Source organism: Oryx dammah, unplaced genomic scaffold, assembly GCF_014754425.2.
Source record: "Oryx dammah isolate SB20612 unplaced genomic scaffold, SCBI_Odam_1.1 HiC_scaffold_21, whole genome shotgun sequence".
Classification (NCBI taxonomy): domain Eukaryota; kingdom Metazoa; phylum Chordata; class Mammalia; order Artiodactyla; family Bovidae; genus Oryx; species Oryx dammah.
Genome location: NW_024070205.1, coordinates 47,700,967 through 47,728,608, shown reverse-complemented (window position 1 = coordinate 47,728,608; position 27,642 = coordinate 47,700,967). Strand labels below are relative to the sequence as shown.

General features: G+C 43.6%; 1 protein-coding gene across 2 annotated transcripts; it reads right to left on the bottom strand.

The window, feature by feature from the left end:
• Nucleotides 1–576: 576 nt before the first annotated feature.
• CUNH1orf100 (chromosome unknown C1orf100 homolog) lies at nucleotides 577–25,795 on the bottom strand. 2 transcript variants are annotated; one of them, XM_040263602.1, is made up of 4 exons: nucleotides 25,740–25,795; nucleotides 16,932–17,027; nucleotides 10,788–10,960; nucleotides 577–669 (listed from the first exon to the last, which is right to left on the bottom strand). In XM_040263602.1, exons 1-4 carry the CDS (start codon nucleotides 25,793–25,795, stop codon nucleotides 578–580), a joined length of 417 nt encoding a protein of 138 aa, XP_040119536.1. In that variant the 3' UTR covers nucleotide 577. The 2 variants fall into 2 exon arrangements, with proteins under 2 accessions (XP_040119536.1, XP_040119537.1); XM_040263603.1 differs by having other exon boundaries at nucleotides 10,788–10,864.
• Nucleotides 25,796–27,642: the final 1,847 nt, after the last annotated feature.

The following is a 27,642-nucleotide window of genomic DNA, read 5'->3' as shown; positions in this document are numbered from 1 at the left end:
AGCATTTCTTTAGAGAAACTATCGTTTTGCCTAGGGAGCTGATCCCTAGTTGTCAGGCTTTCTTCTTGTCAGTATAGGGATATTAATTGTTCTGTATGGAGACTTTCAGTTAACCCTCACAGTAGCCCTCTGCCATACCGGGTTCTGCATCCAAAGTACCTTCAGGGTCTGTGATGCCAGGAATCTTCCTCCTTGGCTACATCTTTAGGTGGTTCTTTTTTTTTTTTCCTAACAGTGATACAGTTATTGAACAAATGTAATTATCTCCTTAGCTGGTCCCACATGTAACCACTGGACTAAACGTGAGATGGTTTGGCGACGTTAGCAACAAGACTGGTAGTGGGGCCTTAAGATGCAGGTGACAAACTCTTTAAGGCTGATCTTGATTCCCTGCCCTAGGCTGGCCAGCTGATTGGAAGAGAATTTGTAACACCTAAATATTTTTAGGACTGTAGCCATCAGGATACACACTTAAAGGTAATTCTGTTAACCATTATTTTAGTCTAAAGGAGCCACTTAAGAATGCCAAATGTTTTGTTCAAAATGCCACGGTTACTTTAGTTTAAAAGCCTTTCTTTCAAAGCCACCTCCCTTCACAACAGTAGTGCTCTGGCAGTGAATTGAGTGGTCTAGGATTCGATGAAACTGTGGCTAATTTCTGGTCCCAATCTGGAAAATAAAACAAATTAATGGTTTATTTTAAGACTACTCAGTTTTAACACAGTCTTTTCAGCAAGAATTGTGTGCAATAACAAAGTGATTTATAAGGTTTAAAACAAGGAATATGTTTAAAAGATGGGGGGGAAGGGCTTAATCAAAAGGTTGTTTTTGTGGTTCAGTCTCTGATTGAGGCATGTTATTAGATTATTCCAAAATGTAAATAAAATGAAATAAATTGCATAAGTTTGTATTCTTACTTTCTAATTCTAGATACCCGCTTGCCCTTTAAGCCCTAATAGGTCACTTTGTATCAGGTTTGTATCAAAATGTAGTTGCTACCATCTCTAAATTCAGGCCCCTTGGAGTGCCCTCATGTTTCATATTCCCAGCAGTTCTGCTTATCTAAAGGTATGGGTTCAAGGAGTTTGGGTTGGATACTGCAATCATTACATCTATACCTAATGGACCAAAGACTGGAATGTTTCAATGATAGTGTAAAAACCTTCATCGGGTACAGTGCTGTTCCCAAAATTCACAGATCCTCAGAGGCCCACTGATACTATCACTGCCTCAAAGAGACCAATGAACTTTCCTGAGTTTACAGGGCTTGTGAGAGGAGGAGCCCACATTTGACCCAGGATTATCAGGCCCCAAAGTCCCTAATCTTTTCATTGTTCTCTCCACCTTCCATAGCACTTCAATAGCATTTAAAGAAATAAAACATTTCTTAATATTAAGAATGAATAACATTTCATTTACTCAGGAAATATAGCTGGAAATGCCATCTCTGGAAGATTTTAAAGATCAGATTTAACTAAATGTGATGCTGTCCGTAGTTGGTAACCATATGACTTCTCAAAGCTTACTATTGTATTAAATAATAACTCTGACCTTCTTAAGGATTACATTGTATTCCAGGGAAACACATTAATGATGTTTAGAAGTGTTAGGAATCCTACTTGATAGCCTTAGTGATCTTTGTTATGAGAATTATGATGGAGCTGAATTAGGTACATTTAACCAGGAAAATTTGGGAGTAAATGTTTTAAGAACACAGCAACATTTGGGGGGATTTCTCCTGTTATTCCACTTGGTGTGTATATATGCCTTCTGACGGCGGGTGCTAGCAAGTCTGAAATATACTATACAAATTTGGGGGTGGGGAATATTACGGAAAGAACTGAAATGATTTTTTAGACTTCTGTATCATTTGACAAAGTCAAATTATTGTTCACGTGGATTTGTGTGTGATGACTGCTTTTAAATGCATTGCTGAAAAATGAAGTGAAAAATTAGTTAAGAAGCACAGAGAAAATTTAACCAACTTGCTGAAGAATCCCATGTATTCCAAATGATTTAATGATTTAGTATTACTTAATATCATCACTTTGGGCAATTAAGAAATTTTATTAAAGGATAACCTTGATTATATATGGTTATTACTTTATGTTCTAGTTTTAGAAATTAATCCCAGTGAAAGATGTCATTCCAGTGTATTAGTTATTTTTAAAAAGACAAACATTTATTGTGGCACATGTTTGTTCTTGATCATTAGTAATAGCTAATAGTTTTGGAGGTTTCTTAATGTTGTGTACAGGCACGATGCTAAATTATTTATATGGGTATCTATATTAGGTAGATACTATTTTTATCCTTTTTGCATGTGAGAAAACTGAAGGTCAGAATCTAAGTGTCACACTGCTATTAAAAGAATATATTTTATTTTGGAAGAATGAGGTTTTTTAATTATTTGGTACCAAGGTGCATAAAACAAGGGCAACTTTCATCTAAGGGGCCATCTCAGGACCCTCCCAGGCTATAAATTCCCTGAGAACAGAATCTTCTCTTCTACTGTGCTACTATGTCTTGCACATAGTCAGTGCTTAATAAATATTTCCCAAATAAATGGACCCCTATATGCTGAGAAAGAACTTTTACTGAGGAGGAATTTCTTAGTCAATAACCATAATTTGTCATGGTCTGTATGTAATCTGTTCTTCAGTTGTTCCCAAATAAGAGATAAGAACTGAATATGAAATGCAAATTGCTAATCTAGACATGAACTTGGCCCTCAAAGTCTAATGACAAAGACTGGTCAAATGGATAAGATTTAAAAACAGTCTTATACCTTGATAAACATTGTAATAGTACTTTCTCTTATTCTGTGAAAGGTCTTCCCCCAAATACTCCTGCAAGGAGTCAGTTTCTTGAGTTAAACAAAAGCTTGATTCAGTCAGTGCTCAGCTTTGTAATAATTCTCTGTTAGGTCTCTTGCAAACCAGCCCTTTGCCTGTCTGATATTTGTTTATAAAATAATTGCCACGTAAGTATCTCTAAAATCCATGTAAGGTGGTTCAGTTCAGTCGCTCAGTCGTGTTCGACTCTTAGCGACCCCATGGACTACAGCACGCCAGGCCTCCTTGTCCATCACCAACTCCCAGAGTTTACCCAAACTCATGTTCATTGAGTCCGTGATGCCATCCAACCATCTCATCCTCTGTCATTCCCTTTTCCTCCTGCCTTCAATCTTTCCCAACGTCAGGGTCTTTTCAAACAAGTCAGCTCTTCGCATCAGGTGGCCAAAGTACTGGAGTTTCAGCTTCAACATCAGTCCTTCCAGTGAACACCCAGAACTGATCTCCTTTGGGATTGACTGGTTGGACCTCCTTGCAGTACAAGGGACTCAAGAGTCTTCTTCAACACCTCAGTTCAAAAGCTCAATTCTTTGGCGCTCACCTTTCTTCACAGTCCAACTCTCACGTCCGTATATGACCATTGGAAAAACCATAGCCTTGACTAGATGGACCTTTGTTGACAAAGTAATGTCTCTACTTTTTAATATGCTATCTAGGTTGGTCATAACTTTCCTTCCAAGGGGTAAGCGTCTTTTAATTTCATGGCTGCAGTCACCATCTGCAGTGATTTTGGAGCCCCCAAAAATAAAGTCTGATACTGTTTCCACTGTTTCCCCATCTATTTCCCACGAAGTGATGGCACCAGATGCCATGATCTTAGCTTTCTGAATGTTGAGCTTTAAGCCAACTTTTTCACTCTCCTCTTTCACTTTCATCAAGAGGCTTTTAAGTTCCTCTTCACTTTCTGCCATTAAGGTTGGTGTCATCTGCATATCTGAGGTTATTGATATTTCTCCTAGCAATCTTGATTCCATCTTGTGCTTCATCTAACCCAACATTTCTCATGATGTACTCTGCATATAAGTTAAATAGGCACGGTGCAAATATACAGCCTTGACCTACTCCTTTCCCTATTTGGAACCAGTCTGTTGTTCGATGTCCAGTTCTAACTGTTGCTTCCTGACCTGCATACAGATTTCTCAAGGAGCAGGTCAGGTGGTCTGGTATTCCCATCTCTTTCAAAATTTTCCACAGTTTATTATGATCCACATAGTCAAAGGCTTTAGCATAGTCAATAAAACAGAAATAGATGTTTTTCTGGAACTCACTTGCTTTTTCGATGATCCAGCGGCTGTTGGCAATTTGATCTCTGGTTCCTCTGCCTCTAAGGTGGTGCTAGTGACTAAGAAGCCCCTGCCAATGCAGAGGACATGAGTTCAATCCTTGGGTTGGGAAGATCCTCTGGAGGAGGGCACGGCAACCCACTCCAGTATTCTTGCTGAAGAATCCTGCGGGCAGAGGAGCCTGGCAGGCTACGGTCCACGGTGTCACATAGAGTCAGACATGACTGAAGTGACTTAGCATACCGGGACGCATGCATTCTGTGCTGCTGCGAGACAGACTGGGCACCTGGGAGCCTTTGCTGCAGTGCTATAATGCTTACACCTTCCTGGAAAAACTCCAGTAACAAAATATTAGTACAAAGAAATGAAAAGGGACTAAAAATAACTGCATGCAGGCAGTTGGGGGAAATTATGGACAACAAGATACAAAAAGAGCAAAAATCCCAACTTGCCACTTTTGAGGAGCTGGAAGCAAAAAGAGCATCTCGGGAGCTTTGGCTCTGCACATGACCCCTGCACACACCACCAAAGAGGTGGGCAAAACACCTAAGCCCAATCCCTGAGCACACCTCTACTCACATCCCATAAAAGGAACCAGCTCTACCATCTACCAAACAAGGGAACCTGTTACTTGTTCTTGCTCCCTCCTGCAGCTAGCACAGGAGCCCCAGTACAAACCTTGCCTGAATTTCTTGTCTGGCCTCTAGTCAATTTCTATTGCTTGGGGAAGGCCTGGTCAGTTTCACTGCCTGCCATCATCAGCTGCCTGAAGCACTGGTTCCCAACTCGGCTGTACAAAGGAATTATCTGGGGAGTTTCACAAATTACTGATGCCTGGGACCTTCTTTCTCCCACCAGGAGATTCTGACTTAATTGGTATTGGGTATACCCTTGGCATCTGGATTTTTAAAAGTGATGTAGCTGAAGTTAAAAACCTTCAGCTTAACCCCTGCAATCATCTCCTGACCCTTCTTATTCCATCTTGGCTCCACTCTACTCCCCATCCTGTCCCTTTTTCTTCTCCATGGTTGGAGTAATCTTTTCAAACTGCAATTGTAACTGTGTCACCTCCACCCCCTTAAAACGTGGGGGCTTCCCAGGTGGCCCTAGTGGTAAAGAACCTGCCTGCCGATGCAGGAGACGTAAGAGACACAGGTTTGATTCCTGGGTCAGGAAAATCCCCTGGAGAAGGAAATGGCAACCCATTCCAGTATTCTTTCTAAAGAATCCCATGGTCAGGGGAGCCTGGTGGGCTACAGTCCACAAGGTTGCAAAGAGGTTGATACAACTGAAGTAACTGTGCATGAACCCCTTAAAACTTTTCCAAGACTTTCCCAGTAATCTCAAGCTAGAGACCCCAAACCTGAAAATGGCTCATAAAGCTCTCCTTGTTCTTCTTTTTAAAAATATTTATTTATTTGGCTTCGTTGGGTCTTAGTTGCAGCAAGTGAGATCTTCAGTCTTCCTTGTGCCATGTGGGATTTTTAGTGGAGGCATGCAAACTCTTTCTTGTATCATGTGGGATTTAGTTCCTTGACCAGGGACTGAACCCAGGCCCCCTGCATGGGAGTGCAGAGTTACAGTCACTGAACCACCAAGGAGGTCCCCAAGCCCTCCCTGACCTTGTCATCTCTTTAGCCACATCCTTCTTGACTTCTGGGCTCCAGCACATTTATTTTTTAGTTCTTCAACCATGCCGTGCTCTTCCCACAGTGCCTTTGCACACACTGTGACTAGTGAAGCTCTTCTCCCATTTCTTGCCTAGTTAACTTTTAGCTCATCTTTCAGCGGTCAACTCATCATTTTTCTAACCTGTTATATGCTCTTATAATACCACATAAACTGCTTCATAAGACTTATGGCCAGTGAAATTTTATGCTTATTTCTAGGCTGGTTCCCCCCTGAAGCTCCTTGAATGTAGAAACTTTGGGTCTATTTCTGCTTCCCATGGTGTTGCTAAAACCTTTCACACTGGCCTATAGTTATACTCTCAAATTAGTTACTGAAGGAATATGTATGAACGAATGAAAATATGCTTCACATCAGATCTATCACCAAGTTCAACTGATGTCAGCTCCAAAGTATCTCCAGGACCCATTTATTCCTTTTTGTCTTCCCTGGTGGTCCAAGCCACCATCATCTCTGGTCTCAACTACTAAACAGTTTCCTCACTGGTCTGCAGACTCTCCCTCTTGTTCCTTTCCAGTGTCCTAACAGCAGGCAGACTGATCTTTTTAGAACCCAAATAATATGCTACTTTGTTCAAAATTATTTCAAGTCTTTCCATTGTTCTCAATAGAATCCAAGCATCTTACTACTCTCACCCTCACTGACTACCCACTGAACTACACTGGCCTCGTTTCTGTTCCTCAAACATGCAAGCCCTTTCCAACTTTTAGGCTTTAGCACTTACTGCTGTTTATATGATTCATTGTTATTTTCCAGGGCTCAGCTAAAATTATATACAGATATTGCCTGACTGCAGTAATAAAAGTAATCTCCCTTGGCTACATTCATCTCTGTTTACTTCCCTAACAGCACTACTACAGTCTAAAGTTCTTTTTAAAATGTACTTGGTTATGCTCCGTATGGGCTTTCCAGGTGGTATCAGTGGTAAAACAAACAAAAACGCCGCCTGCCGCCTGCCGATGCAGGAGACGTAAGAGACAATGGGGTTCGATCCCTAGGTGGGGAAGATCCCCTGGAGGAGGGCACGGCAACCCACTCCAGTATTCTTGCCTGGAGAATCCCATGGACAGAGGAGCCTGGCCAGCTATGGGTAGCAAAGAGTCAGCCGTGACTGAAGTGACTTAGCTCGTGCTCCACATCCCCACTTAGCATGTCAGTTCCATGAAGGCAGATGTCTTGTTTATCCTGGTCACCGTACTCCCAGCAGGCAGACAGTTTGTACTGGGTGTTCAACCAGTAACTGAATCATCTTACGGCTGCCAGCTTCCAAGATGGATCCCAATGATTCTTGCCCTTTGGTGGTGTCCATGCCCTTGGGTCCGACTCCCCTCCCACACCGCTTCAGGGCTGACGGTCATATGACCTTCAAGTTTAAGCCATAAAAGACATTGGAGTTCCCACCTTCATCTCAGATTACTCTTCTAGGGGAAGATGGCTGTCACACCATCAGGATGCTCAGCATGGAAAGACATCAAGACCCCAGTCCCCAGCCAGCCTGTGACAACCATGTGAGCCGTCAGACTTGACAACTGTATGAGTGACCCACCTTGAGGGTGGATCCTCCAGCCCCCTTTGAGCCTTCACACGATGAAGCTTTCACTGTCATAGACTGCTGCCTTGAGAGAGACTCTGAGCAAGAACTGCCCACCTGAGCAGTTCTCAAACCCTAACCCACTGAAACGATGAGAGGTATTAATAAAAATCATCATTACTGATGTTTTAGGTCACTGGGTTTTGGAATGATTTGTTATTCCACAATAGAAAACTAACATACACTCAATGAGTGATAAACGGAGCCCTGAATATTTCAACATAAATTATCTCTTGAATCGGTCAGGCTTCAAACCTCACTAAGCAGGAAATGATCCTAGGCCACACTTTCAAGTGCCATATTTTCCATATTTCTATCAGAGGCTTTAACAATCTTGCAGTACAAGTGGGACGCTGTGCAATTAGCTTTAATTGCTCTCCTGTGAATTCTTTATTCGGTACTGTCTTTTCTCTCTCCTGAGGCTCTGCCATATGAGTCTTCTTCCCATTTCCCATGAAACTTCCTCAGTTCAATTTAAGAGCAAGTTTTGGGAGTGTAATATCTCTGCACATGATCTAGACTGATGACTTAGCAGCTGCTTGCTTGAACAGGTTTTTAGGTCTCTAAGCCTCTGTTTCCTCTTCTGCTAAACGGAGTTGGTAAAAATACGTACTTTGTGGGGACAATACAACTCATTGCAACGGTGAGTGTGATACACGTACAAGTAACTCACTTAGCGCCCTTTGGGCACATGACAAATATTTTAAATTTTAGCGATTATCCTAAAATGCAGACTTTGAATCTCTGTTTTATAGACAGAAATGTTCAGAAAAGTCGAGTGTCCTGCCCGACACCACACAGCTAGAATGTGACAGGCCTGTAGCACTCTAAGGCCTGAATTCTGCTCACTGCCTCGCACTGCTCCATCCATGGATCTGCCACCACCTCCCAGCTGCTCTTCTCACCTGCTGGCTGTGTCTTCTGCCCGTGCTAAGCAGTCCGACAGGCTGATGCTAAGCGAATCATCCGACAGAGGAAGCTAAGCTAACATCCTCTGAAGCCGACTGGGTTGCCCCCTTGACTCTGATCCTATAACTGCTCTGATTATGCAGATTCAACTTTCCAGACTCCTGTAGCTCCGCTTCAGTTCCAGTCACTCTCGCCACTCTGCCAATCTGCATTTGGCTTCCCACTTCTGTTCTACCTTGCTCAATCAGGCCTGGTCCTCTTGGGGTTCCTCCCTGCTCTGCTACCCCCTCCCCCGCAACAAACCTCCCCCTTCTTCTCATCACTGCCTCTGGTATGTCCCCCTATTTCTTTTGCTGCCTGCAAGTCTTATCCATCGAGATCAAGCTTAGGTCCCCAAGAGTGCATTCTGCTCTCCTGGCTGCTCCAGGCCCCAGTGATCTCATCTTTCAGCTGCTGCTCCTCTACTTGGTACTTTTCCCCAGGGGGCTCAGTGGTACAGAATCTGCCTGCCAATGCAAGAAACTCAGATTGATCCCTGGGTCAGGAAGATACCCTGGAGAAGGAAACAGCAACCCACCCCATTCTTTTTGCCGGGAAAATCCCATGGACAGAGAGGCTGGGTGGGCTACAGTCCATGGGGTTGCAAAGAGTCAGATATGACTTAGCGACTCAACAGTAGCAGCAGCAGCCTCTGATAGGTTCATTATTGCCTCATCTTCCCAGTTAGATTGTGAGCTTCCTGAGGCTGAGATCATAGTCTGGACTTTCTTTTAGCTCCTCTCATGGCACTTAGCCTGGGTATTTTCTTTGCTAAACATTCACCTGATCCTATAGGTTTCGAAAGAATTAGGAATTGTCTTTTAACATAAGCAAGAGAGAAACCTCTTGTGCCTGTCTAACAAGACTTCCTTGTAGCAGAGAAATGGTAAAGAAGTGTTTACCATCACTTTGGATACTAGAGGTCACCTAGATTCCCTCATACAAAGGAAATAGATTTCACACTCAGTCAGCCTCCAAAAACTGCTTCTACAAGGATGGGAGCCCCACTGATGCTCCCCAGCCACCCCTTCTTTTTCTAATCCCACCTCAGCCCCAGGTGGTGTCCTCCACCTGAAACCGACTTTAACATAACCCTCCCAAGGTCGCCTGATTCCCACCACTCCATACCTCCTCCTCCAACGACCTATCTCGGCCCTCACCCTCCTCCCTATCCCCTCAGCTCCCTCTCTTCTCAGGCTCCAAACTTCTCTCACCTCCCAGAGCCCAGATTAGCCTGCTTGCAGCTTCTTATCCCAACTCGCCCTGTTACTCTGGCCCCAATCCCAGCTTCATCCATCACCACCCCTATGCCTGGCTCCACTCCCCAAGATCTGCCTGGTTCTGCTGGGTTCCCGCTCTTCCCAATTGCTATTTTTTCCTGTCCCCTTGGGACTGAGTCTCAGCCCTGCTCTGGCATTCCCTCCAGGCTGCAGCTCTTTGTTCAGGGGAGAAAAAAAGAGGGGTAGATTCTTCCCCTTCCCCATCCTATTCCTCTCACTATACTTCTACTAGTTTTGTTATTTTTAAGATTAAGAAAAAAGTGGCTCGTTTTAAAGAAAACTGTTGAATAGATAGTAGTTCAAGTGATGCTCAGCTGTGACAGAGGTAAAATAGCTTAAAGGTCCAGCACAGACCTTGGGCTAGGGCTGAATTCTGTGTCTGAAATGGCCTGGGTCTGGGTTTTGCCTCTCCTATTTTCTGTGACTTGGGGCTGTCTCTGCAACTTGGTCACTGTAAAGTGGGGGAAATAATAGCATTTACTGCAGAGAGCTGTTAGAAGGACCAAATATATGCTTGCCACTGTGTAAGAGCCCCAGAAGTATTGGGGTTTACTCATTTAGAAAGTCTGTCAATAGAGCAATCGATACTGTGACTGAAATCCAAAGTGTCATTAATTACAGGAATACAGTCAAGTTTAAGGTCGTATCCACGTGTACTCCCCAGGGTCATATCTGTGGGGGGCCTTGGCCCCTCAGCACTCACACACGGGCTGCAGCATGGAGAAATACTACAGAGGGAACTTAGAATTTTTGAAACGTACCTTCAAATATTAAATAATTGTCATAAATCCATTTAAAATAGAATGAGGAGAGGAAGATCCTTCAACAGTATGGCACAATAACAAATTTGCCAAGTGACAAGTGGCTCCGAGGAGTGGTCAGACTTGAGCTTGCTTTCTACCAAGGACATTTATGAATTTTCAGCCTTAAAGTCTCCTGTACGAGGAGCTAGGAAAGCAGGATGTAGCCCAGGGGCAGCTCTCGAAATTCTTCTTCCTGCACCAGACACAAGTGAATACCCCTCCTTGCCAATGTGACTGGTCCCAGACGTGCTCCCTGAGACAGCAAGCCCACAGGAGATGCTCAAATGTGACCCAGGCAAAGTTGCTCTCAGAAAATAAGAACCCTTGCTCTGACTTACCCATCTTGTAAAATGGCAAAGAATAGTCTCTTTGGTAAGAGGTTTCTTTATACCATGGTTCGGCAGGCTTTGAACATCTTTGAAAACAGATGTACCGAATGAGAGTTTGTTGGTCTAATTGAGGCTGATACTGACTTTTCTTCTTAGATGGGATTTCCAAGTCTATGAGAGGTCTAAATGAAAATAGAAACAGCTTGCTAAATGCCCACCCAGTAGAAGAAAAGCATTTCGTTTTCTCATCAGCTGAAATCCATTCCCTAAAAGTGGCCCGAAGGCTACCAAAATAGTATTGACAAGACTCTGTAACTCCAAGGTTAGCCCTAACAAACTTGTCAGTAGATGGTTCAAGGATTGCAGACCCTTGTTCTTCCCTTTAGCATCCCTCCTCCTTTCTAATCACAGGTCACAGAAGATGACCTGCATCAAAACTTTCTCTAGATCTGTTCAGGCAGGGCTACTTCCCAGTGCCCTTTTGAAATGTAATTTTTGTATGCATATCTAGTTCCCTCAAGGTATTAGTGCTTTATTTTGACCAGACTAACCACTATGGTGCATATTGGTGTTTGATGAGCCCGAAACTGGTTATAACCTTCCTGTACCTCCAGATGAGTATAATGTGAGCTGTGGGCTTGTCATATGTGGAATTTATTATGTTGAAGTATGTTCCCTTTATGCCCAGTTTGTTGAAAGCTTTAATCATGGTGCTCAACATCACTAATCATTCAGTTCAGTTCAGTTCAGTTGCTCAGTCGTGTCCGACTCTTTGCGACCCCATGAATCACAGCACACCAGGCCTCCCTGTCCATCACCAACTCCCAGAGTTCACCCACTCATGTCTATCAAGTCGGTGATGCCCTCTGGCCATCTCATCCTCTGTCGTCCCCTTCTCCTCCTGCCCCCAATCCCTCCCAACATCAGGGTCTTTTCCAATGAGTCAGCTCTTTGCATCAGGTGGCCAAAGTATTGGAGTTTCAGCTTCAACATCAGTCCTTCTAATGAACACCCAGAACTGCTCTCCTTTAGGATGGACTGGTTGGATCTCCTTGCAGTCCAAGGGACTCTCAAGAGTCTTTTCCAACACCACAGTTCAAAAGCATCAATTCTTCGGTGCTCAGCTTTCTTCACAGTCCAACACTCACATCCATACATGACCACTGGAAAAACCATAGCCTTGACTAGACGGACCTTTGTTGGTAAAGTAATATCTCTAATCATTGGGGGAATGCAAATCAAAACTGCAATAAGATATCACCTCATACCTGTCAAAAAGGCTATCATCAAAAAGACTAAAAATGACAGGTAATAGCAAGGATGTGGAGGAAAAAAAAAGGCATCATGTACTGTTGATGGGAATGTAAATTGGTTGCATCTACTATGGAAAGCTGTATGGAGATTCCTTAAAAAAAAAAAAAAAACCTAAAAATAGAACACCATATGATCCAGCAGTTCCACTTCTGTGTGTTTATCCAAAGGAAACAAAATCACTATCTGAAAAAAGATATCTGCTCTCCCATCCTCACTACAGCATTATTTACAATGGCCAAGACATTGAAATAATCTAAATGTCCATGGATGAATGAATGGGAAAAAAATGTGTGAAACGTATATACTATGAAATACTATTCAGCCTAAAAAAGATGAATAGCCTGCCATTTGTGACAACACAGATGAGCCTTGAGGACATTATGCTAAGAGGTAAAGAAAGACAAATACCGTATGATCTCACTTTTATGTGGAATCTAAAAAACTGAACTCATAAAAACAGAAAACAGCATAGTGAGTGCTAGAGGTGAGGTTTGGGGCCTGGGGGAAATGGATGAAAATGGTCAAAAGATACAAACTTCCAGATATAAAGTAAATAAGTTGTGGGAATGTAATGTACCACATGGTGATTATAGTCAACCACACTATATTATATATTTGAAAGCTGCTAAGAGAAATAGACCTTAAAAGTTCTACCCACAAGAAAAAAATTGTAACTATATGAGGTGATGGATATTTATAAACGTTATCGTAATCATTTTGCAATAGGTACAGGCTTCCCTGGTGGCTCAGCTGTAAAGAATCAGCCTGCCAGTGCAGGAGATGTGGGTTCAATTCTTGGGTTAGGAAGATGCCCTGAAGAAGCAAATGGCCACCCACTGCAGTATTCTGGCCTGGAGAATCCCATGGACAGAGGAACCTGGCGGGCTGCAGTCCATGGGGTCCCAAAAGTTTGGACACAACTTAACAACTGAACAGCAACAATAACATATACAAAATCACTATGCTGCATACCTTAAGCTAATAAAATGTTATATATAAGCTATATCTCAATAAAACTGGGCAAAATAGGGTTTCAAAATGCCATCTCATTTTATTTTGTGTAGATTTGGAGGGTTCTACATATTATCTATCTCTGGGTAATGACATTATGGATAATTAAAAAATTTATGATTATCAGTGTTTTCAAATGTTCTAATGAACACGTGTATTTTTGAACTGTAAAGTAGAGAAGGTGAGCTACTAGATATGTGAAAAAGATTAAATGTCGGGTGAGATTTAAGACCCCATGAATCTCAGGCCTCCCTGTCCATCACCAACTCCCAGAGTTCACTCAGTCTCACATCCATCGAGTCAGTGATGCCATCCAGCCATCTCATCCTCTGTCGTCCCCTTCTCCTCCTGCCCCCAATCCCTCCCAGCATCAGAGTCTTTTCCAATGAGTCAACTCTTTGCCTGAGGTGGCCAAAGTATTGGCATTTCAGCTTCAACATCAGTCCTTCCAATGAACACCCCAGACTGATTTCCTTTAGAATGGACTGGTTGGATCTCCCTGCAGTCCAAGGGACTCCCAAGAGTCTTCTCCAACACCACAGTTCAAAACACACTGAGCAACTGAACTGAACTGAACTGAGATTTAAGAACATCTTAATCCAATCATTTTGAGAAGGATGTCATCTTACTTGATTGTATAACTGTGATTAATCACACTGAAACGGGTGACTGACATTATTTAATCATAATGCATTATGTTTATATACTTGGGGAAAACTTGATTGTGATGTGCCTTCTTTAAAGAGAAGAGTTTGTTAGCAGAAATGGGATGCCTCCGCCTGAAGTTCAGGAAAAGAAAGAGCAAGACTCTGACTGTGTGTGTGGTTCTGGACAGTGGAGCGATGCTGGATGGGTGGGAGATGTTCTGTTGAAGACAGGTGTGGAGAAGCACCAAGAATTCCTCCCCACCTCTACTTGCTTTTGTTTTGTGGTTAAAAGGTTCTTGGTCCTAGAAAGTGAGTCCCTTACATAGTGGGTGGGAGCACTTCTTTTCCTATGAAAGCTTGTCTCCTGCTGTGAAGCAAAACATTTGCCTTCTGATGAATGGGTCAGTCTCCTGTGAGTTTGTGTTCTGCCTGTTACTGTCATCTGGTCACTTCTGTGCCACTGACAGCCATGGATGGCTCCCGAACTGGATCCTGGTGAGCACTCCTACACCCACCCCTGCTAGACTGGCAGCCTGTTCTGACTTTGCCCTGGATGTTTCTATGGAACCAGAATCATCTCCATTTTCAAGAATACTGATGGTGTTCTGGAGACAAGACTTTTACTCAAAAGGGGGACTCTAATTCTGAAAATATCACATTGGTGGGAGAACACATCTGGGGAAGGTAAGCCATAGGCATCTGTCTGTTTAAATTATGAGTATAAAGAAGTTAGGCCTGGTCCTAATAATTGCATGATTTCCTGTCTTGTTTGTTTGTTTCGTTTTTGCTTGTCTTTTCCTTATTCTTAACCAGAAGTTTAAATAAAGTCATTGGTTGACAAAACATTGACTAAGTTTTTCCCCTAAGACTAATCTTAGGCAGGCTCAAGTCTTGTCAGAGTCAAGGTTCCCTTTGCCTGAGCGTCCTGTGGTAAGAGGAGGGGCAGATAATGCAGCCGAGGGAATGGTCAGAGTCCACAGAACACACGTGGAGTGTGCCCTGTGGAGCTGGCTTCTGGAAGAGGGTTTCAGTTGTTTCCTTCCTTGTTTATCCTCTGGCAGAGATTATGCTCCTAACAAGATTTTGATACAAGAATGTATTTGAATTAGAACAAAGAACCTTGAACTATGAATCAGAAAGTGTGGATCAATTCACAACTCAGCTTTCACACCAACCAGCTACATGTCAGGCAAGCCATGTCATTTCTCTGGCTACATCTTATTTATCAAATAGAATCAGAATTTAAAAAGCTGAAGCTACTTCCAGTTTGATCATCTATTAAGTTTGGTCTGTGTGCTACTCTGTCGTTGCTACGGCTCCCTTTTCTTTACTTGAAGAATAATCAGGAGTTGACTATATCAAAGGCAATTAAGAGAAGAAAAGTGGCTTCTAAAATATACTATGATGATGAACTCAAAATAATAGCAATCATATTTTGAGTGCTTACTATGTTCTGGAATGTTACATCAATTATTTTATTTAACAGGTATGCATATTGATATTCAGAAAGGATGAAAACTGCCTAAAATCAAATATTTCATAACTTATTCAACTTGATGTTTCTAACTGGATCATTGAAAAAGCAAGAGAGTTCCAGAAAAACATCTATTTCTGCTTTATTGAATATGCCAAAGCCTTTGACTGTGTGGATCACAATAAACTGTGGAAAATTCTGAAAGAGGTGGGAATACCAGACCACCTGACCTGCCTCCTGAGAAATCTGTATGCAGGTCAGGAAGCAACAGTTAGAACTGGACATGGAACAACAGACTGGTTCCAAATAGGAAAAGGAGTACATCAGGGCTGTGTATTTTCACTGTGCTTATTTAACTTATATGCAGAGTACATCATGAGAAATGCTGGGCTGGAAGAAGCACAAGCTGGAATTAAGATTGCTGGGAGAAATATCAATAACCTCAGATATGCAGATGACACCACCCTGATGGCAGAAAGTGAAGAGGAACTAAAAAGCCTCTTGATGAAAGTGAAAGAGGAGAGTGAAAAAGTTGGCTTAAAGCTCAACATTCAGAAAGCTAAGATCATGGCATCTGGTCCCATCACTTCATGGGAAATAGATGGGGAAACAGTGGCAACAGTGGCTGACTTTATTTTTTTGGGCTCCAAAACCACTGCAGATGGTGACTGCAGCCATGAAATTAAAAGACGCTTACTCCTTGGGAGGAAAGTTATGACCAACCTAGACAGCATATTAAAAAACAGAGACATTAGTTTGTCAACAAAGGTCTGTCTAGTCAAGGGTATGGTTTTTCCAGTAGTTATGTATGGATGTGAGAGTTGGACTATAAAGAAAGCTGAGCGCAGAAGAATTGATGCTTTTGAACTGTGGTGTTGGAGAAGACTTTGGAGAGACCCTTGGACTGCAAGGAGATCCAATCAGTCCATCCTAAAGGAGATCAGTCCTAGGTGTTCATTGGAAGGACTGATACTGAAGCTGAAACTCCAATACTTTGGCCACCTGATGTGAAGAGCTGACTCATTTGAAAAGACCCTGATTCTGGGAAAGATACAGGGCGGGAGGAGAAGGGGATGACAGAGGATGAAAGGGTTAGATGGCATCACCAACTCAATGGACATGAGTCTGAGTGAACTCTGGGAGTTAGTGATGGACAGGGAGACCTGGTGTGCTGTGGTTCATGGGGTCACAAAGAGTCAGACACGACTGAGTGACTGAACGGAACTGAACTGAACAGCCTCCCCAAACTAGAAAATAGCATTGAAGTGCCTGCTTTTTTCCCCTTCCTGTTAAAATCACTGCAGAAAGGCAGAAACTGGTTAGGCCAAATTTGTGATTATATTGAGAAGGAAAATGAGTGTCAGGAAGATTAAGTTACTTGATTGGGTTAAAATGTTAAACTAATGGTATTTCTTACATTCCTTTGATGATTTAAATAATTTTATATTTATTGCTAATTATAAAAGTAGTATATATTCATCATAGAAAATCTGGAAAATAAAGAAAAAGATAAAAAATGAAATACAAATATCAATAATCTCACTATTCATGAAAAACCAGTGTCAACAGTTTGGTGTATTTCCTTCCAAAATTTTCCATCCATTAATTAATATTATTATTGTTATTATTATCGTTGCAAATTGTGATTCCCAGTTTTTCATTTATTAGTCTAACTTTAGTACATTAAGATTTAGGATAGTGTCTTACCTGGGAGATCTCTTCACACTATAATCATAATGGACTCTTGCTAGCTGCCCAGTGTAATAACCACGGAGATCCTTTCCTTGGTGAACAATGAATATACTAGTGGGGACAGGAAGGAGAGAGAGACAAAAGGAAGTAATATGATTAGCTCTTTACAGAGGAAAACCAGCTGTGGTATAGTAAAAAAATATATTCAGTCTCTATCCTCAGTTCCTGGAACAAAGGTCCTAAAACCCTTGGAATCTCTTAATAGGAGTGTCTTTTGTTATCCAATTTTTAGGATTCATAAAGAAATATTTGACTTGTCAGGTATTAGTTTCAAAATATCAAGAAAAAAATAAGAGAATATATAAGGCCAGTGGGGCAACTGTTGATAATTATTGAAAGATGGAAATGGATAAAGGAGATTCTTTATACTATTTTTTTCTACTTTTGATATTTTTATGAACTTTCACAGTGTTTAAAAAGAAAGTCTAATAATTAAATATATAGGGGCTAAATATGAGGAAGCACTGTGAAGGTCAAAGCACAAGTTACTTGTAAGCCTGGAGGAGGGGTTCCAGCCTTGCCTGGGTGGGTTGGGCTGTGAGGATGTTTGGAAGCACAGGCATAAGTGAGTAAGGAGGAGAGTCGGGGGAAATCTTCTGGGGCATGAGATGAGCTGGGTGTATGCAGCTGAAACACAGCAGTTTCAGGAGGAGCTGAGGGCTCACGGTGCCTAGATCTCACATTTTGAAATACATCTTCTTTATAATCAGTTACTTTTCTTTTAGATGATAGTTATAGCATTATGTTGTTGTTGTTTAGCTGATAAGTTGTATCCAACTCTTTTTTGACCCCATGGGCTGTAGCTCACCAGGCTCCTCTGTCCATGGGATTTCCCAGGCAAGAATACTGGAGTGGGTTCCCATTTTCTCCTCCAGAGGATCTTCCCAACCCAGGGATCAAATCCGTGTATCCTGCGCTGGCAAGTGGATTCTTCACCATTGAGCCACCAGAGAAGCCGTACAGGATTATACTGACATCTTAAAATGATATGTAGTTGTATTCTGTTATTTACAGATTTTATTTCAGGAGAGTATCAGGGACATTACGAAATATTTATTATAAACCAAGGGAGAGTGTCATCTGAAAAAACTGAGAACCATTGATATAGGTAATAGGGAATCTTTGTAGGATTTTAAAGAAAAACCATGATGAATGCAATTTTTGTTGAAGAGAGATTCTGCTGGTGGCAATGTGGAAAACAAAGCTGAAGACAATCTGACTAGAAGTACAAAGATTGGTCAGGAGGTAACCATAGTAAAGTATGTGGGACGTAGGGCAGCTTTGAACTCCGTGGTGGAAAGTTCACATGGGGAGGAGAGGCCTGGCTAAGATGACGGCTAGGAGAGAGGGTTGAGGATGAAGAAGAAGGAGCACGTTGCAACAAGGCTTCAGACACTGGGACACAGGCTGCCACTCGCCAGGAGACAGAACGCAGGAAAGTGACCCTGCTTTGAAATGATGACTGTAGAGTTTGTGGTATGTGGGGTCTTTGGGGACCTTCCACAGGTTCTTACTCCGTAGGTGCCATAAGATTTCAAGAAGAGTCAACAGAAGGTAGTACATAGTTTTGCATGGAGTAGCTCATCAAGTACGTGTTGAATGATGAATGGAAACTGAAGCTATGCCTCCAGTTTGACCAGAATTTATTAACTATGCATAATGTATACTACAGCCAACAAAACCATCCCAAAGAAAAAGAAAAGCAAGAAGGCACAGTGGTTATGTGAGGAGGCTTTACAAATAGCTGAAGAAAGAAGAGAAGCAAAAAGCAAGGGAGAAAGGAAAAGGTATATCCAACTAAACGCAGAGTTCCAAAGAACAGCAGAGAGACAAGAAGGCCTTCTTCAGTGAACAGTGCATAGAACTAGAAGAAAACAGCAGAATGGAAAAGACTAGCGGAAAGACTCTTCAGGAAAATTGGAGATATCAAGGGAATATTTCACCCAGAAATGGCAGAGACCTAGTAGATGCTGAAGAGATCAAGAAGAGATGGAAAGAGTACATGGAAGAACTGTATGAAAAAAGATCTTAATGAAGCAGATTACTACAGTGGTGTGATCAGTCACCCATAGCCAGACTTTCTGGAGAGCAAAGTCAAGTGGGCCTTAGGAAGTACTAGTGTTAATAAATCTAGTGGATGCGATGGAATTCCAATAGAACTATTCAAAACCCTAAAGGATGATGCCATCAAGGTACTGCATTCAATATGTCAGCAAATCTGGAAGACCCAGCAGTGGCCACAGGACTGGAAAAGGTCAATCCTCAACCTAATTCCCAAGAAGGGTGGTAGCAAAGAATGTGCTAACCATCACACAACTGCACTCATCTCCCATGCTAGTAAGGTCATGCTTAAAATCTTATATTCTAGGCTTCAGCATTATGTGAACCAAGAACTTCCTGGTGTTCAAGCTGGGCTTAGAAAAGAAAAGGAAGCAGAGATCAAATTGCCAACATTTGCTGAATCATAAAGAAAGCTAGGGAATTCCAGGAAAACATCTACCTCTGTTTCATCAACTACGCCAAAACCTTTGACTGTGTGGATCGTTATGAACTGTGGAAAGGTCTTGAGGTGATGGAAATAGCAGACCATCTTACCTGTCTCCTGAGAACCCTGTATGCGGGTCAAGAAGTAACAGTTAGAACTCTGTATGGAACAAATGATTAGTTCAATATTCAAGCTGGAATCAAGATAGGTGGGAGAAACATCAACAACCTCAGATATGTGGATGATACCACTCCAATGGCAGAAAGCAAAGAGAAACTAAACAGCCTCTTGATGATGGTGAAGGATGAGAGTGAAAGAGCCGGCTTAAAACTAAATATTAAAAAACTAAGATCATGGCATCTGGCCCCATTACTTCATGGCAAATACCAGTGAAAGTAGTGACAGATACCCTCTTCTTGGGCTATAAAATCATTGTGGATGATGACTGCAGCCATGAAATCAGAAGACATTGCTTCTTGGCAGGAAAGCTATGACAAACCTAGACAGTGTGTTGAAAAGCAGAGACATAATTCTGACAAAGGTCTGTATAGTCAAGGTATGGTCTTCCCAGTGGTCATGGATGGTTGTAAGAGCAGGATAGTAAAGAAGGCAGAGCAACAAAGAATTGATGCCTTCGAACTGTAGTGCTGGAGAAGACTCTTGAGAGTCCCTTGGATAGCAAGGAGACCGAACCAGTCAGTCTTAAGGGAAATCAACCCTGAATGCTCGTTGGAAGGACTGATGCTGAAGCTGAAGCTTCAGTATTGTGGCCATCTGATGCAAACAACTGACACATTGGAAAAGTCCCTGATGCTGGGAAAGATTGAGGGCAGAAGGAGAAGAGGGCGTCAGAGGATGAGATGGCTGGATGGCATCACCATGCACTAGACATGAACTTGGACAAATTTCGGGAGAAGGTGAGGGACCAGGAGGCCTGGTGTGCTGCAGCCCATGGGGTTGCAAAGAGTCGGACACGACTAGGCGACTGAATAATGACAACAATGTGCCCTGCACAGTACTGGGTTCTGCAGATACAAAACTGACTCAAAAGCAGTCCTTGTCCTCATCACGCTCTTTATGTGCTGAAATCATGACCTGAATAAAGGGTCAGTGGGGCACAAAAGGGGGAGGGCTGTCTAGGGTTTGAGCAAGTCAGTAGGAGAGGGAAGAGATTCCAGGTGAGGGAATGATAGAACCCAACTCTTGGACAGAGTTGTGATCAGAGTGGAGTGTGTGAGGGCCAGTGGGGACTTTGCTGTCTAGCTGGTGCAAAAGGCAAGTGCTGTCAGCAGGGTGGGTCTGCCTGTCTATGCAAACAGGACCTCAGGGAGCTCTGATTTTCAGAAAAACCACAGTCTGTCTGGGCCTGCCCAGTGGCTGGGATAATATGACTGAGCCCTGAACAGTAAATAACAGCAGGGGATTAGGTCATAAGAAGAAAGAGGAGCTGGCACAACAATAGGGAACAAATGACATTCCTGAGGGCAGGGGAGTGGGAGACACAGCTTTCTTAGGTGCCTGTCCAGTTTCCAAGCCCCACCTTGGGAAGATTTTCTCATTGGATGCTCTGTGAAGCATCCACCTGGAGTTCCAGAACAACACTGATTTCTCACGGTTGCTATACCATTTGCACTAGGCTGCGTTTTGACTCTCGGTTCCTCCCTGGCATGAGTCTGGGTGAGCAGCCTAAGCCCTGCTCCTAGAAATGGTCTGTACAAGCCGTCTGAGACTGGAGAAGCCCCTCACAAGCACCAGGTAACGTGCCCACCCCAAGTCCCTCGGGAGTCTCCCTGGGTAGCTTTTTAATTTTTTTAATTTGTTTTATTTTGGCTGCAACACGTGGCATGTGGGATCTTAGTACCCTGACCAGGCATCCCACCTGCAGCCCCTGCAGTGGAAGCGGAGAGTCTTAACCACCAGACCCCCAGGGAAGTCCCTCTCCGTGTAGCTTTTGTAGTGGAGAGAGTAGGAAAGTGTGTAAGCAGGTGGGTGTTGGAGGCAGGGCTGGGTGGGGTCATGGAGAGGTTTGAGGAATGAAGGCATGGTATGCTTTTCTTCCAACTCTTTGGGTAGACTTTCCAAGTTCCCCCAGGTGGTCTTCACTTCAGAGAGGAGAAAGCTCTAGATGAATGGGGTAACATGTCAGCGGTTTAGAAGAGAATTTTTATCTCCTAAGAGATAATGCCTGGCTTGGCCTGGCACTCAGTCCTCCCAGAGGCTTCACAGTACCCGGCCTCTCCTGAGGAGGGGCTGAGTGTGAGGAAAAAATCGATTCATGAGTAGGAAAGCAGGGCTGGCCTCCAGACCTGGTTTGGGAGTCCTGCCCTGGACTCTGCTCAGACCCACTTTATTGACTTGGCTTATAAGATTCTTGAGTCAGCTGTAGAAAGGCCTTTTCTCCTCCCTGGATGGGAGTAGGAGTCTGGGCACAGTATTTACCAGTCCCTGACAGCTTGGCTCTTTGAGGTAACACATTCAGTCTAGACAAGAGCAAACCTGTTCCCGGGAGGGTGAATGTAACCAGAGCAGGATCTGGGCTTCCCCGCAGGCAAAACTCAACACCCAAAGGGGAGGATCCCTCTGGGGCCTGAGGTAGCCCGGGCCACTGTGATGGTGCAGCTCTGTGTCTGTGCTGGGCCTCATTGTTACAAATCTTCGCAGAGATGATCTCATCTAACTCTCACAGTCCGGTTGCTAGGTAAACATCGTTAACATCCGTTTCAGAAAAGGAGACCAAGGCTCACAGAGGTTAAGTGGGCTTTCTAAATAACACCCAGCTGATAAATGCCAGAGGCATGAGTCAAACCCAGTTCTCTGAACTCCATATCACATCCAGAGTCATCTCTGTGTTGGTGTGATGACTTCTTTTTCAGAAGAGTTCAGCATTACTTTTGTGTGAACTCTGTGATTCACTGTGGGCAGAGAGGAAGTAGATGTCCTGTACCAAAGCAATAGGAAGAAAAATAGACTCAGCAGTGTAACCGGAGGCTGCTTTCAGCTCAATAAAACAAGTGCTTATTGCAGGCTCTGAAGGGTGCTACATGCCAGGGCTACCGTGATGAGAAGCACTGTCTTTCCACCTGAGAGTTCATAATCAGGCGAGGAAAACCCTCCTCAGGCCTAATCATACAGAGTGGGGTAAGTGCTGCTCCAGTCAGGAAACAGGCTCAGGGGGAATAAGTCTCTTACTAAGGACAGGAGCTGATAAGTACAGAAGATGGGAGACCACCATTCCCACATCCTCGTGCTTTCATTCCCCAGACTCTACTAGCTTCACAAATCTCTTCAAGGAAGAGGGAGCCTCAGTTTCCTCAGTAAAATGGGGTGGGGAGGGCTTCCCTGATGGCTCGTCATAAAGAGTCTACTTGCCAGTGCAGGAAGCACAGGTTTGGTCCCTGATCTGGAGAGATCCCACATGCTGCAGAGCAACTGAGCGTGCTACAACGAGTGAGCCTACGCTCTAGAGCCCAGGAACCACAACGGCCGAGCCCTCGGACCACAACAGCTGCAGCCCCCGTGCCCTAGAGCCCATGATCTGTAACAAAACCAGCCATGGTGATGAGAAGTCTGGGCACCACAACTAGCAAGTAGCCCCCACTTGCCACAGCTAGAGAGAAGCCTGCATAGCAACAAACCCCCAGCACAGCCAATAATAAACAAATAGATAAATGACATTTTAAAAAATTATAGAAATAAATAAAGTGGGGGTGATGCTATCTCCGTTAATGACTACATGAGAGTCAACAAGACATGTGTGAATGTCCTTGGTGACTGAAGTATCCCATTGGTGTTGCCATCTATCATTCAAGGCAGGATGATCTGATCTTCACAGCTGCCCCTTGATGTCTCAGAGATCATTTCAGTCGATGTTTTTAAAGTTCATTTAAGCCCAAAACAAATTCTTTGTCTTTTGCACACCACAGTGAATTTAATCTACAGTGATCTTTCCAGGAGCATTCTAGGCCCCACAAGTCAACACAATACTCAGCCCTTCCCCTGAGTAATAAGGCTAAGATAATTTGTATCTAATGTAATTCTTTTATGAGAATTTTATGTGGTCACCACTACTTGTGAATCACTTAATATTTAACTTTATGAGATGCCCCTACTGGTTTGTAATTCAGTTTTCCCTACTATAGCCCAAGGGTTAGGCATTTAAGGATGAATTAATTGGGTAAATGCTTACAGAGAGGAGCAGCAGAGGGCAGACCTTCTGTGGATACTGTCAATCACCAGGAGGCCAAACCTCAAATACATGCCAGAATGAGTTTTTCTCATTGATTCATTCATTTTCAGTTTTCCAACAAAGGTGCACAGAGGTCCTACCAACTGTGGCAGTCTGCTAGGCAGAGTGGCCTATGAAACAAGACCTGCCCTGGGGGCTGACCTGGAGATGTCAAGGGCAGTGACCAAGAGCGCCGATGTTGGCTCCAGACCAGCAGGTTCAAATCCTCCTTCTGCTAGTTCACTACTGTGGAATCTCAGGACAGTCACTTAACCAGTCCTTGCCTCAATTTCCTCCCAGTCACTGTGAAGATTAAATGAGTTAATATACACTTAGAACAGTGCCTGCCACATATTAAGGGCTGTATAAGAGTTATTCCAGTGGGTGATCTAGACAGGAAATAAAGAAACAGAAAATAATTGAAAGTTATGATCGGAGACATACAGGAAACCAAAAAAGGTGTGAGAAAGAGAACTCACAGAGATGAGATAGGTGAAAGGAGACCTCCCCCAGCCAGGATGGTACCATCTTCTGCTCACTGAGCAGCTGATAACAGTGGAGGCATGCTGAGTGAAAGGGGGTTGGTTGAACCGAGTAAGAAGATCAGCAGAGAGTCGAGAAGGCAGTGATGCAGGGAAAAGGAACATGTCCCGAAATCCTGAGACATGAAAGAGTGCGGGCCTACTGAAGCAACAGAAGAAAGATCACAGGGCTGGAGTTAAGAGGAGGTTGGAGAGATCAGCAGGGTCTGTTTATGTAGGGCTCTGCAGGCCCTGGCAAGTGTTGAGGCTTCATGCAAAATGCAATAATTGCAGGGTTTGGTTTTATTTTTTTGACTATGCTAGGTCTTTGTTGCGACACTTAGGATCCCTAGCTGTGAAGTTCAGACTTAGTTGACCCGCAGCATGTGGGATTCTAGTTCTCTGACCAGGGATAAAATCTGTGTCCGCTGCATTGGAAGGTGGGTTCTCAACCACTGGACCACAAGAGAGGTCCCAGATTGCACGGTTTTATGCAATGGAAGGCTGTGATCCCATTTATGTTTTACGGGGTTCTCTCTGGAGAATGGATTGGAGGAGGACCGGAGTGGCCCTTGTTGTAGGGGAACAGGGGAGAGGGCAGTGGTGGTCTGGACCAGGTTGTGGCCGTGGAGATGAAGAAAAACAGTCTGATGGAGATAGACCCTAGAGGCAGAATTGAGGAACCTGCTGATGGACTGGTCCACTATGCTGCAAGGCAGGAGAGACACAAAATAGACAAAGACCTGCCCCACAGGGAGCACTCAGGTGGCGAGGGGGGCCCCGTCTAGTGCAGGCACAGTGTGCCTCTCTGATGGATGAGCCCAAGAGAGCTGCATGCAGGCCGGCCTGAGGACGTCAGCGGCCCGGCGCCTTCTGCTCTGTGTTCCACCCCAACCCTCCAGCTCCCCATGGGCTGCCTTAAGTCAGGTCCAGTGATTCTGACTTGGCTCCATTTAGCTCCAGGCAGCAGCAGCCAATGGAGGATTGTCTCCATTTTCCCCAGGAGATGAGACCACAATTAAACAGGCCCGACAGTGGTGGGCAAAAATCTCAAACACACACACACGGAAAGCCAAGGGCATGTGGGGAGGCAGAAATCAAGTAATTCTGGAACCCACCCCTTTCTCTACACCCTCCTTCCTCCACATGTGTGTTTCAGGGAGGGAAGAATAGGCACTATTCTAAAATAGGACTTTTTTTTTAGAGAACATCTTTTTAAGAACAAAGCATCCTTCCCTTCCTCCTTCAGTGGTTTCTGGAAGCAAAAGGACATATCTTTGATGACTAAACAGTGTGGACAATAACTAAATTCTAAAATTTGGAGTTGCCAGTTTGCTTGGATGCTGCCATAAAAATGTAGGATTTTTTTTTTTTAAACAGCTTTTTCTAAGCCCAAAGAAACTTCAGTAGAACCTCTGGCAGCAGTTATCTCTAAATCAGGGAGCAAGCAATAGGGCGAATAATGCTAGTCCCCCAGGAGTCTATCTTCCGTGCTGCAGCTCTGGAGGTGTCTGCATTTGGAAGACCATTACCTGGGTGGGATTGCTGGACGGCGGTCAATAAATTCTCGTAGCCGAATGGCAGTCATGATGGATAAGATTCTGAAAAAAAAAAAAATTAAAGTGAAATTTCTTATTGCAAGTTTATACGCATTTCCCAGGCATGACTACCTAGTACTACAAAGTCTGTCTTGAAAGTAGAAGGACCATTCATAGCTTCTGCTAGACTACTTAGGGAAGGAAAGAGACTCTTTAAAAGAATTATTTATGTATCTGTTTATTTCTGGCTTTATTCAGTTGTGGTGAGCAGGGGCTACTCTTCATTGTGCTGCGCGGGCTTCTCACTGTGGCGGCTCCTTTTGTTGCTGAGCATGGGCTCTTGGATGCTTGAGCTTCATTTGTTGCGGCATGTGGGCTCAATGGTTGTGACTTCTAGACTCTAGAGCTTAGGCTCAGTAGTTGTGGCACTTGGGCTTAGTTGCCCTGCAGCACGTGGGATCTTCCAGGATCAGGGACCAAATCTGTGTCTTCCAAATTGGCAGGCAGATTCTTTAGCACTGAGCCACCTGGGAAGCCCCAGGAAATAAACTCTAAAAGAAGCAAAAAGAAATGGAAAGCATAAGCCAATACACAGAGGCATGCTTTTCTTTAGCAGTAAAAAGTACTGTGTGAGGTGGGGATGTAGCCTCCTTTGTCACGCTTCTTGAGGTGTCTTCCTACTGCACCCACTTGTAGGCTAAGCACTGCGTCTTCCACATGCCCTCATAACTAGAGTTCTGGAAATGAGTTAGGATCCTCAAATCAGATGTAATTGAGTGAGATTTGGAAGGTGAAAATGAGACAGGGGCTGATTTCTGCTTCTTTGCCTTTTTCTACTGGTAAAACTGGTTAAGACAATGTGATGTTTCTTTCTACAGCAGAATGCCAGTGTCCAATCTCCGGCTTTGAGGGTATAAGAGGCAATCGTGTTGAAGCAATGCTGAGTGCTGTGTTTAGTATTCAAACACCAGCTTCTTGAGGGCAGAGAGGCAGCTGGAGTGGCAGTGCTGTTAGCTTTGGGACCAGGTTCTTGAACTCAGTTGTCTGGAAACAACTTCCTGATCAGGGCACAGGTAGCTGCTTTTATGATGGGTCAGTTTTGTGAAGATGTTCTAGAAGCTTCCTGGAGGCCTTCCCCAGAGCCTACTCTTCCAACACTTCCAATGATTTTGTAACCATCTCATTATCTACACTGAACTCTTTTCTGTTCATATGCTGGCTTCAGTTTAAACATACAGTATATAGTGTTTCCTGGAGAAGGCAATGGCACCCCACCCCAGTACTCTTTCTAGTCTAAAATTTCATTTTGCATCTGCTTATGTACTGGAGAGGACTTGCCATAGAAAACCACTGCATCTAAGTATTCACTTGAGAAAGAGTCTACAACGGGGAGGACACTAAGTGCCTGGGGGGACAGAGGTGGGAGAAAGCCTTACTTTTTTAGTTTACCTTTGGTGTACCTTGTGAGTTTTGTACAAGGTGTATATATTATGCATATAAAAAGACAGCTGGGACTCCAACTTGCATCAACACGGGGTAGCAGGAGAACATTGTACTGAGACCCATGTGACTCGTGGTCAGTCTTTGCCTCGCTAGACTGGAACTGTGTGTAACAGTTGTGTCCTCCCTGAAAATCATATATTGAAACTCTAATCCCATTGTGATGGTATTTGGAGGGGGAGCCTTTGGGAGGTAATTATCTCATGGGCATGGAGCCCTCGTGAATGGAACTAGTGTTCTTATGAAGGAGACCTCAGAGTGTTCCCTGGCTTTCTTTCTGCCATATGAGAACACAAGAAGTCTGCAGCCTACAACCTCGAAGAGGGTCTCATCCGAACCCTACCATGCTGGCACCCCAATTTTTGACTTCAGCCTCCAGAAACATGAGAAAGAAACT